The following is a 12,274-nucleotide window of genomic DNA, read 5'->3' on the forward strand; positions in this document are numbered from 1 at the left end:
CAAATTTATCACAGTTGTTTTTTTTTCTTGTTGACATTGTACACTCTAATTGATCTGAGTTAAAATTCTAGCTCTGGGGCCCTGGACAAGTGCCAGCCTCTGTCTTTTCACCTGTACACTGAGAGGCATGGCATCTTCTAAAGAAATGAGTGAGATAACTATCTGTGGGGTGCCCAGCACAGTGCCAGGCACACCGTGATGCTCAGTAACTGTTAGTTATCAACATTCTTCCTCCTGTGGAGCTCCTCCGGAGACCTGGCCTTTCAGGGCAGACATTGTGGGACCACAGAATCAGACTGACACAAATTCAAATGTTTGGGTAGTTTGCCATCTCTGTGGTGACAAACACAGCAACAGGTCTGCTCATGCTGGAGAAGTGAGGTTAGGATTTAACTTGTGAAATCCCTGACCTGGAGCCCTGGCTTCTGTTTACTCCTCCATTCAACAACTCTGCTTCCCCTCGCCAAGTCCTTTCAGCTCTGCCCTGCCTTTGTCTTCTGTTTCCATTGTCTGCTTCACACACAAAATGCAGACACAGCAGCTAATTACTTCGGATAGGGCAAACCACCTTACCTGGAAGAAGGAATGATGAACTCTGTGAGCTTTAAACTCTCACGCAATCGCATCATTATTATGAACGCACTGTGAGGAGTTCATTGTTTCCCATTCACAGCCACACACTATCCCCATGGGACTAAACAGAAGTGAGCAGAAGCATGGCGGAGTGAGGGAGTGGGTGGTGTGTGAAAATCAGAGAAAACAGTGAACTAAAGGCTACCCTGAGAAGTAGTCACACTCTGGGCTGCTAAAATCACCTGCCAGCAGCTGCCTTTGGGGCGGGAGGGGGCTCAGAGATCTGCCAGCAGAGCTTAGATATAGAGGGTACTCTGACTTGCTCACTTCCCTCATATCTTGCTTATAACTGAATCTTCTAAAATGAAGCAGGGGTACTCATTTTCCTTGTTATGCCCCATTCCCTGTACTTGAATGACTCTCTCCACCCATAGCTCTCTAAGGCCATATTGTCTCCATATATCATAGTACCCTTTGTATGTGAGGTTGATACTATATGGTAAATTTAATTCCAAGACTGACAGGTGGACTCAGAGACTGGCCCACACCATGTAAAAGAAGGCTGGCTTCCTCTTAGCTGGGGAGAAGGAAACTAAAGTGTCCCAAGCCTCTGCGTGCGGTCAGCGCCATACTCTGCCCATTTCAGACACTATTCTCATGACATCTCCCCTGAGCGGGGATCATATCCTCATTTGACAGATGTAAACATGGAGGCTTAGGCTGGTTAAGTGACTTCATAATCCACAGTTAGGGCATGGACTCCAGGCTGAACCTGGATTTATCACGTGTAGCTCACCAGAGCACACTGTATTGATCTGACATGCCAGTCTCTACCCACGTAGCTTGCCTTCTGTCTGCCTAAGAAACATGTTTAAAAATATATTTCTAATTGCCACAAGCCAAGGTGAGCTTCTACTGACATCCCACATACCACACGTACCAATCAGAAGTGGTGCTCAGTATGATAATTACTAATACTTTCTTGACATTATGATTTCTCAGCAGCCCAGAGCTGACACTACATCAAGTAAAACGTCACTACATCAGAGCATTTCTGTCTCTCCTCCTTTTGGCTGCACCCACCCCAGGTCACCCAGAGGGTCAGCTACCCACATGTGAATCATTGCCTACAGGGTCCAGAGCTGTGTGGCACCGTCATCCCCTGGAGTTGGGCAACTGACCTACTAACCACAAAGTGCTCGTGCTGGGGAGTCATGCAGTGTTGAATCTGATTTAGAAATGCTCGCAGAGGATGTGGGAGAACCCCACAGTGACCCCAGGGCACGTGGAACAGCGATCAAGCTGCAGAGGCAGTCCTCAAGCCATATCTGGCCCTCGGGAATGTTCAGTTTAGCATACAGAGACTTTCTTTAAAAGGAAATTAACTGCCCATACTTAAAATTCTGGTCAATTTACACCAATACCCAAATCCTTGCTTCCCTTAAAATGCTGGAAGTTCTGAGGACACCAGGTCCACGTGCCTGCACAGAAACAGTGGGCTTGGCCTGAGCAGAGCTGTCTGCTTGCAGACCCGCACCAACCATCCTCATCGGGAGTCATTCTCACGACCCCTGAGGCACTGTGTTTCAGCACCTTCCACATATTCCAAGTGGGAATGCCAAAATGTCTCCCGACTTTGCTTTTCGGTTGTCCGAAGACAACTATTCACCAGTGTGATATTTTAAGAACTTAAAATACTGCCTCACATAAGCATAGCATTGCTCATCCATGGCAAATAGCTTTACCCATTACTTTTCTTACACCTCACTATGAACGATAGCCAAATATTACATCCTTACTGCTTACTTAGAGCAGAGACGCTCCTCTTTCAAGAACCCACACGAGTTGCCCAGACCTTGTCAGAGAAAGGGCTGTACAAATATGCACTTTCTTTCCTGCCATCTCATCTCACCTCGGGCTTTCCCCCACGCTCCTAAGGAGCCATTTAGAGGCGGAGAAGTCCCTTTGCTGAGGAGTCTCTGAGCTGCAAGCGCCTTCAGGGGCGTCTTTAGGAATCAGCAACATGCAGAAGACATCAAGATCAAAATCAAGAACCACTGGACTGTTCCTTTTGACAGCTGCTTCCCCAACCAGAACACGACCTGGAACTGTTGGCAGAACTACCTGGACCTCCACCCCTGTGAGAAGGCAATTACTGCTAAAGGGGGTGATGTCTTCTCTCTGTGTGTGAATGGTACCAGCGTGTGTACAAGTGCCTGTGCCCTATATCCTGAGCAGGGGAGAGAAAGAAACATGCCCCCTACTAGGGATTTAGCCTGAAAACCAGGCATGTGCCCCGACCGGAATGGAACTGGCGAATTTTGGTGCATGAGACTATACTCAACCAACTGAGCCACACTGGCCAGGGCTAATTTTATTGATTGCTTTGAGGGTGGGGGTGAGGGTTGGGAGAATCAATTTGTTGTTCCACTTATTTATGCATTCATTGGTTGCTTGTTGTGTGTGCCCTGACTGGAGATTGAACTCGCAACCTTGGCATATAGGGACAATGCTCCAACCAACTGAGCTACCAGGCCAGGGCTACCATATCCTCTTTTTAAATAAAGAATTTATGTTTAAAAAAAAGAAGAAGAAGAAGCCATTTAGATTTGCAAGAATTCTCTGGCCGCCTGCCCTGATGCTGAACTCCTCGGCTGGGTGCAGGCTCTGGGTTCTGGAATGTACTTCCTCATAGTGTTGCCAAGGTCTAACCTTGGCGGATTCTAAACACAATACCAGGGCATTCCTGACTGAGAGGTGAAACAAAGAGTTTTTTAATTTGCAGAGAACTGAGTAGCAGGTTAAGGGGAGCAGTCATCAAGTCTGACTGAGTTTCTTTAACTTCAGAAGAAATAAAAGAATGTCCTCTAGAGTTACAAGTCATGCACTAGAAATTAATGATATAAACTAACAAAATGCAAAAGTCTCCTTTCTAGCACAACTGGCTTTTTATTATACATAAATGTTAAATGAGAGGTGAGAATGTATGCCAATAACTCCTGAAAGTGTAGTTCTAAAATTTTATTTTAGAGAGAATAACAGCAGAATGCAATCTATGCAAATTAAAAGCTAGACTTATTACAGTTAAAAGAAATCTATCTTCTATTTAAACCATAACTCCATGTTCACCAAGTACAGTACAATCTAATAAAGAAACTTTTTCTATGTCTTGAAATCTGCTTTCTGCTTTTTTGTCAAAATTTAAAAAAAGAAAGCTATTGTTTCTTTCCTGCTCAGCTACCCATGAATGAGTCCCAGGAACAGGGGGCTGCTCTAAAGCTTACACAGTGTGAAAGGATGAACGGACAGGGAAGGAGGGGCTGTCTAGAGGGGGGGGAAGGGGACAGAGGCCTTAGGGCTACAGTGACCTAATGACCCGCAGGTCAATCCCTCGAAGCATTTCATCCCCTCACCTTCCTTCCACAGGAAAGTCTTACAGGGGGACTGGGAGTATGGTCTCTCTAGGCAGGCTTAATCCTAAACATCATTCATTGGCTTTAGATAATATTCCAATATAGATAGCTAATGATTGACTTAATAGACCGACAATTTTATAGGTTCTTCTGTTTTGTATTATTTTGTCTTAAGTCAAATTCCCTTTCCAATTTCACCTTCACTGAGACAATTACTTGCTCTGCTACAACTGGTCTTTGGTCACACAACAGCTATTTCTGGTTAATAGGTGTGGACCCTGAGAAAGAAGATACCTACTAAGAAGGGCTTTTGGTGGTTAACTGGGCTCAAATTTTAAAAACAGAGCCCAGCAGCCTTTTCTACACAGGGGTCTCTCACGCAAACCGCCCTTCAGGGAGAAGCCTGCGCTGAACTGCCTGTACTGTGTTCCTGCCATCTGCGTCAGCCTTTGTAACGGAGTTCCTGGAATTGTATTTCAACCATTAGGACTGAGGCTCCCCTGCCCCATCCAATTAGAGCCACACAGCTCGGTCCCTATCAGTACCATCACTGATCAATCAGAGCAGCTCCATTCTGACCAATCAGGACATTTTGTGAGGATTTGGAGTCCTCATTTGCATGAGTACAAACCAATCAGGGACCAGAGATCTCTCTATATAAGTCAATTTCCCTCGGGCTTGGAAAAGGCACTTTCCCTTTTCACTGAAGACTAGAGACTGCATTTCCCAGGCGGAGCTGAAACACCAAAGGTATCTTACTGGACCCAGGCAGAGCAGAGTGAGGGCAGAGCAGAGTGAGAGCCACCTCGGAGATGTGCTGTTTCACATCCAACCTGTTTCATAATTGAGCTATAACACTATTGAGCTACTCCACAGCCGTGCTGTATCATAATTGAGCTATTTGCAGTTTCCTTCTTCACCGCACCACAAATTGGGGATTCCTGTCAACACTGAGTTGGCACCAACAGCCAATGGTTGACAAGCCTAAGCTGAGAGGCTCACCAAAGAACCCTCTTCTTCCCCCCGCAGTGTCCCAGCTTCACACAGAACTGCCCACCCTCATGGGGCCTGGTGGGCTGGGACAAGGAGCACAGTAGTGACTGACATAGTTGAAGACAAGAGGGCCCCCTTCAAATATTCTGCTCTAAGTTAGAACCCAACCATGACCTGAGGAGTAGGAGATGGCTGAGGTTGGGTCTCTGCCAGCTGGATTCAAATGAGGCTCACAGCAGAGTACATGTGAATTAGAGGAAAGAGAAAATGTGACATTTAAAGAAACAGAATAACATTTGTCCATCCTTCACAACATCCTCCATATATACGTGACAGCAACCATAACACTGCATCATTGATATCTGCTAAATGATCCATCCCCACCCAATCACGCACTGTCAAGGGGAGGTTCTCTCTGGGTCCCCAAAGCACATCACAGTTTTGTGGAACACAGGCCTGAAAAGTTAGGCTGGAAGTAATTCAATTCAAAGTGAAATACACTCACAGAAAATCTTAGTTTTTAAACACAGTATTATTTAATCCTCTTTTAAAGATGAAAATACACCATTGTTTAAGACAGCAGTCACCAACTGATGGTCCACGGACCACTGGTGGTCCATGAGGTCTGAAAGGTTGGCGACTGCTGGTTTAAGATACCTATACATATAAAAGCCTAAGTGACCATATGACTGGAATGACTGGAATGACCAGTCGCTATGATGTGCACTGACCACCAAGGGGCAGATGCTCAATGCAGAAGCTGTCCCCGGCCTGCAGACCCCAACCACTGGATGGGGCCTGCCGGCCAACCTTCTGGTCCCTCCCGCCGGCCAGCAGGCCCCCCTCGCCCAATCAGGGCCGGGCCTCTGGCTGGGACGGGGAGCCAGGAGTGGGTGGCGGCACATATGGCCCTTTCCCAGGGGGGCGAGTGCCCGCTTCCTCCTCGGGGCTGGCGGCCAACCTCCTGGGTCCCTCCCCACCCCGGTTGGCATGCCCTGATCACCTAATCGGGGCCTGGCCCCGGGCTGGGACGGGCAACTAGAGGTGGGTGGTGGCAACCAACCTCCCATGGCACCCAGGCTCGGGGCTACGACCTCTCACTGGCTACCTGGGTGTTGGGGTGGGGGTGACGGGGACAGAGGTGTGGTGAGAATGCAGGGTATCCACTGAGCTCGCTCTCACTCCCCTTGCTACCCTCCCCCGGGACACCAGGGGTCATGCGCCAGGGAAGCCCTCACACTCGGGTGCCGGGCACCCGTAAGGAGCCCACCCCACACCCGTGCAGCCTCTTCTGAGTGAGCCAGGCCGCAGATGATGGGACCACAGGGGCCAGTCAGGCTCCCCATGGGTTTGTGTAAGAGCCGGTCTGCAAGGCTGGCCAGGAGAGAGCACGCTGCCCACCCAGCTTCCGTGTGGCGCCGCTGGGCGCCCCAGAGGCCCATGCTGTGCCCCGGCCTGCGGTGTCTGGCCATGCTCACCGCATCTTTGCATGGGGACTTAGGCGCCATGACTCAGGCTGAGGGGGGTGCACAAGGGCCCAGCAGCCCAGGTACTGCCCAGGGCCCAGAAGTCAGCTGGGATCTGCCCTTCCACGCCAGGCGCTTATGCTTTGATCACCGGCCAGGCTTAGGGACTGCACCCATGCACAAATTTCATGCACCAGGCCTCTAGTATATAATGAATTAGCATGAATGCTTAAAGATATTACTACAAGAACACTCACTTTAGTTACATTTATAGTCTCCTAAATTTGAAATGGCCTCAATATCCAAGAACTAAAGATTGGCTGAATAAATTATGTCAAGTCCATTATACATCTATGCAGGAGAAAATACACAGCTCTTAAAATGGGGCTGTATAACAACATTAAAAAACTTATTAGAACATATCCATAATATATTAGATAAGAAAAGAAAGTTGTAAAATATTACTATATAACTTTTACAGAAAAGATATACAAATGACTAGAGGCTATATAATATAGTGTCTGTACTAGGAGAATGGAATTTAATATAACATTTTTAAACTTTATAGATGGGAAGTTTCCAAGTTTCCCAAATTTTCTAAAGCAAGAATGTATTTTTATAATAATCAAAGCATAACATGTGTTCTAATTTTAAAAGAGCCACCTGAGAGGCTATCCTAGAGGACGTGGGCCATGCGTTAGCCACATTCTTATTCCTTACCAAAGAGGGAGTGTGGTTAATAGGACACATGGCGGTGGGACTTGAGGTGGAAGGTAGATGTGAGGGCTCAATACAGTCCCAGGTGGCTCTGTGAAAACTGCATTTCACTGGATCTGCATAAGCCATGAGAAAACCCAAACCCCTGTCCCTAAATTAATCAGCTTCTAGAATTTGGGCTTCAGAAAATAGAGAGAGAGAGAGAGAGAGAGAGAGAGAGAGAGAGAGAGAGATACATTGGCCGATATTTCTATAAGAACATACGAGAAGAAAAAAGCAACCTGCACAGGTTTATAAAAAAGCATGTGCGATGCTTCCTGCATCTCAAGAGGAATGAAATGTTGATTTAAAGCAAGGAATGTTTTTATATTCTCAGTGGGTCTCGGAATAATTTCATGAGGCATGGCGTTTCAGAAATAGCACAAGATTTGAAAGTTTGCTTACTGATTATACCACACTGAACTTGATCTAAATGGGATTTAAGGCTTCTCGTATACAAAAATAAATGCAAAAGGTGAAGATAAAGACATTAAATATTAAGGCTATAATTTTTGTCCTAAGCTATGTACCTATTAAGTAATCTTGGCCAAATTACCTTTTTAAATCGCAGTTTGCTCATCACCCAAATGGGGATAATGATAATACTTATGTGGCAAGGTAATCTGTTGCAAAATTAAATCATGTCTAATTTTTGCCACTGAGGACCCATCAGAAAGAATTTCATTTCCTCCCAGCCTAGTGCGAGGAAGGAACCTACAATCAGATTTAATTTGGCTTTAGAAACAATAAGTCACATGACATTCTCACAACCAACAGCAGTGGAGAAAACTCAAACACTTTTTTTATATCCCTGGCATGAGAGTTAAATGAAACAATGGATGTCGTATGCTATGTAAATGGCCATGCAATGTTTGGAGGTTAATTACTGTGAGTAAAAATTCCATTCACTTCCCTGACCGGTGTTCCTCAGGAGTTGAGCGTCAACCTATCAACCAGGAGGTCACGGTTCAATTCCCAGTCAGGGCACATGCCTGGGTTGTGGGTTTTGAGCTCGATGCCCAGTGGGGGACATACAGGAAGTAGCTAATCAATGATTCTTATCACTGATGTTTCTATCTCTCTCTCCCTTCCTCTCTCTCTGAAATCACTTCACACAATGCTACATAGCAAAATGATCCAGGAGACCTGGGTTTTCATCCCAGCCCCACCCCTATCTAGCGGCTGAGCCATCTCTCCCTGCTCTGCAAAATGGGCACATACTCTGGGTCTTGCCCTACCTCACAGGGTTATTGTGAGGCACAAGTGAGATAATATATGTGAAAAGTCTGTGGAGAGTGTCAGGCAAGGGTGATCTATAAACAAGCCACAACAAAGTCAGTAAAATTCTATGAGCTCTGAACAACAAACAGGGATTAAAACTGATTGGTTAAGTGGTTTCATTAAAGTAGTCTACATTAAAAACAAATAATATTAGTAATCCAAATGTCCATCAATAGTAGAATGGATAAACAAAATTGTGATAAATAGAATACTCACAGCATGAAAAATGAATACATTTAGTATATACTACAAAAAAACAGAGACCATGATTCATTCATCTAATGTTAAAAATAGACAAAATAAGTTAGTTTGCTCAGAGAAACCTACATAAGCAGTAAAATTCTAACAAAAAGTAAGGAAATAATTATCACAAAGTCAGATGGTGTCTTTTTTCTGGTTGGGAAAGAAGGGGATGGTAAAGATGTGAACAGATAAATAAAAGGAACTTCTTGGCTTGAAGGCTATGTTAAATTTTTTGTGTGTATGTGCATATATATGTATATTTTATACATTTTCTATATGTATATTATTTTTCACAATAAAAACCAACAATAACAAAAAACCTACTGAATTCTGTATAAATTGTGTGTGTGTATATAAATACTTTCCTAAAAGTTTGCTTCACTTCCAATCTCAGACACACCCAACCAGGAAATTACTCGGTTGAGACTTTAATCTCTTCAAAAAGCAAGTATAGTCATTAGGCAGGCTATGGTGACTCAAGTTAACTACTTGTCTACTTATTAATAATTTCTGACTGCTTAGATATTTTCAGGGTCAAATTAAAAATTCCAGTATCTACACTAATAAAAGAGAAAGATGCAAATTGACCATACCTTCGTGATGCTCACCAGCCAATCAGGAGTATGCAAATTAACCCAACAAAGATGGAGGGTTAATATGCATACATAAGAGCTGAACGGCTGGAGGGCGGGGTGGGACACTTGTGTCGTTGCCATGGCGACGATGCAGGCGTTCCGCACCGCCCCAGCTGCGCCGGGCCACTGGGCAGCGTGAGAAGGCGGAAAGGTGGCTCCTGGCTGGAGGGAAGGCAGTGCCGGCAGCCAGGGGAAGGAAGGCCCATTCTTGCACGAATCTTTGTGCATTGGGCCTCTAGTTAATAATAAAAGAACTATTGGGCTATAGTCACCACCTAAGTATATCTTACACCATCAGCCTAAAAGGAAATGCATGTTTACATCCACGACTTACCAGCTGGCTGTGTCTGTGCTATTCTCTTAGGGTAAGTCTTGCTTCGGCTTCTTGCCACATTCTGATCTGGCCGGGGAAGTTGAATAGAAAGATCTCGACTCATTTGCAATGCTGTCCTGCCACTTGAAAATGCAACATTTTGATTAACACAAGTAAAACCACACAGCACAAAAGTAAACAACAGCTCATTCAGAATATCTGCAAAGTATGGAAAGAAGAAAAAACACACACTCACAGGAGCTGTAAGCATACATAGGTTCCCAACTGATTCACATTGCAATATTAACCAAGGAAGTAGTATTAAATTCTAATAGGAAACATTTAGGTTAGATAGAAGGAATGTGTTTTAGGAGAAGAAACAGGAAATGGGGGTTTATTAAAGGAGGACTAAGGTTTAGATTTAACAGAATGGTGGGCTAGCAATAGAGAATTCTGATCGCCTTCCAACTCTACAACAAAATGATGAAGAAATTATGTTGGGCTGAATTGCATAAGGGCAATGACTCTACGTGAATCGGCATCACCCCATGGTAAGTTGTACAGCATCCCCTCAGGACCACTGTGTGGTCTACTCTCCACCCTGCTATGGCACAATCAACCTTTTATTATGCTCGCCCCACCTGCACTAGATCAGGTGCCCAGGAAGATTTAAAACAGGCCAGAAACCCCACGCACAGTGCTGCTTCCCTGAAGTGCTATGAGGATTCAGGAGGCTGAGCTTTCTCTGGGGACGGAATAATCTCTGAGAAATGTGTGATTTCATTCTCTGGGTTTCAGTGAACATTCATCCTACTGAAAATTCATCCCACAGCTGCTGAATTTGAGCCAATAAATGACCCCAGCTTTCACCTAAATATTTTAGGTGAAAATTTCATTTAGGTACAAGGAAAATATCATTAGGGACAAGGAAAAATGCTTTTCTTTTTATCTAGTTTGATTCACCTCAAGAAGAGCCAGAAAGCCTTTTAATGGCCCCAAATCCTATTCATCCTACATTTACAGAACAAATATCAGTGAATCTCTCCCAAATGAGACTTACAGAGCAAAATTTACCTCCTACATGCTTCTGTGAGAGTTTCCCTTCCTCACTACCCCATTCACCTTTATTAGATTTTTTTTTTTTAGTGCTTGAAACAACCATAAAAAGAGGCTTATCATCAGGATAATTAGGGACACAACTTGATATGAGCTACCATGAATGAAGATGCCGGGGTCCACCTATGAGTGTACTAGTGTTCAATACTTCATGAGAACTGGGGTGAGAGAGGGGAGCAAACTGTGACAGGCTGGGTTTTTTTTCACTTGAAATTTAACTATTTTTTTTTAAAGGTAGTAAATAAGATCACTAACACAAACAGCAATATCTCTCTCCTGGAAAGTTAAAAACAAAAATCCCTATAGAGAGCAAAATTCTATTATTACAAGTAGAATGGAGTGTGAAGATAAGACCGACTTCCAACAGACTTTCCCTGATTAAGACTTGGGTACTGTGTACTTTATTGCATAGAAGAAAAAAAATTTGCCCTAAAAATATAACCCATCATGTGGACCCCTGAGACATTTTATAATGAGATTTTACTTACTCAATTTTTCCACACGCGTTTTCTCTCAGGAATAACGGAGACATGACAAAATCATATCACAAGATTAATAAAACTATGGCCCAGAACCATACCCTGATCTGCCACCAGCTGTACAGGACCTAAGACTAGAACAAGTTTCCCGACCTCCAGCTGGTCAGCATGGCACAGCTGGGCAGTGGAAGGAGGAAGAGAACACTAAGCCATTGGTCTGTAGTTGCAAGTATAGCTCTGTCTCAACTGTATGATCTTCAACAGGCTATTTTTCAAATCTCCTAGAGCCTTATTTTCAACATTGATAATATATGTCTACTTATTCTTACTATTTCCGAGTGGAAATATTATTGTGCAGCATTCTTACTATTTCCTTGTAGCAGACAGTATTTGATAAATGGTGACTCTTTGTAGAGACAGTGCAGAGAATTATTCCCATGATCACCCACTCCTTACCTCCTCACACTCTGGCATACACACTCCCATTCTATGCTGAGTGGCCCTACAGCTCCAAAGTGAGGGGTAGAGGAAAGAGAACAAGAACAGAGACACCTGGGTTCAAATCCCAGCGATCCCACTTACTGATAAAGGCCTTTAGTTCAGTTAGTTTACTCTGGGGCTTGGGGCTCAAATTTCTCATCTGTATAAATGAAGAGAAACCTCCTTTGGCGGGTCACTGAGCCCATCCCATATTTACTTTATGTGGTTAAATAAAGTGACACCTGTGCAAGCACCTGACACGAAGGAGGCTCTCATGAGAATTTGTTCTCTTTCAGATTTTAAGAAATGTGGAGCCCTGGCCAGTGTGGCTCAGTTGGTTGAGCATCATCCCATGCACCAAAAGGTCACCAGTGAGAGTCCCAGTCAGGGCACATGCCCAGGTTGTGAATTCGATCCCAGGTCAGGGTGTGTGCTGGAGGCAACCAATTGACGTATCTCTCTTTCTCCCCCTCTTCTTCTCTCTTCCTCTTTCTTTAAAATCAATAAATACATATTTTTTTTTTAA

The 12,274-nt window shown here is 44.4% G+C and overlaps 1 protein-coding gene across 11 annotated transcripts in view; it reads right to left on the reverse strand.

The window, feature by feature from the left end:
• EPB41L4A (erythrocyte membrane protein band 4.1 like 4A) overlaps nucleotides 1-12,274 on the reverse strand; it is a 214,602-nt gene that overhangs the window by 50,351 nt on the left and 151,977 nt on the right. For all 11 annotated transcript variants that reach the window (XR_004967774.1, XM_036310756.1, XM_036310760.1 and 8 more), the window contains one exon: nucleotides 9,695-9,816. Coding sequence is in view for 10 of the 11 variants with exons in the window: in XM_036310756.1 (XP_036166649.1) it covers nucleotides 9,695-9,816 (122 nt within the window). In the remaining variant the exon portion in view is untranslated. The remainder of the gene's footprint in view (nucleotides 1-9,694; nucleotides 9,817-12,274) is intronic.

The sequence above is a fragment of the Myotis myotis genome, unplaced genomic scaffold, assembly GCF_014108235.1.
Source record: "Myotis myotis isolate mMyoMyo1 unplaced genomic scaffold, mMyoMyo1.p scaffold_m19_p_5, whole genome shotgun sequence".
Lineage (NCBI taxonomy): Eukaryota > Metazoa > Chordata > Mammalia > Chiroptera > Vespertilionidae > Myotis > Myotis myotis.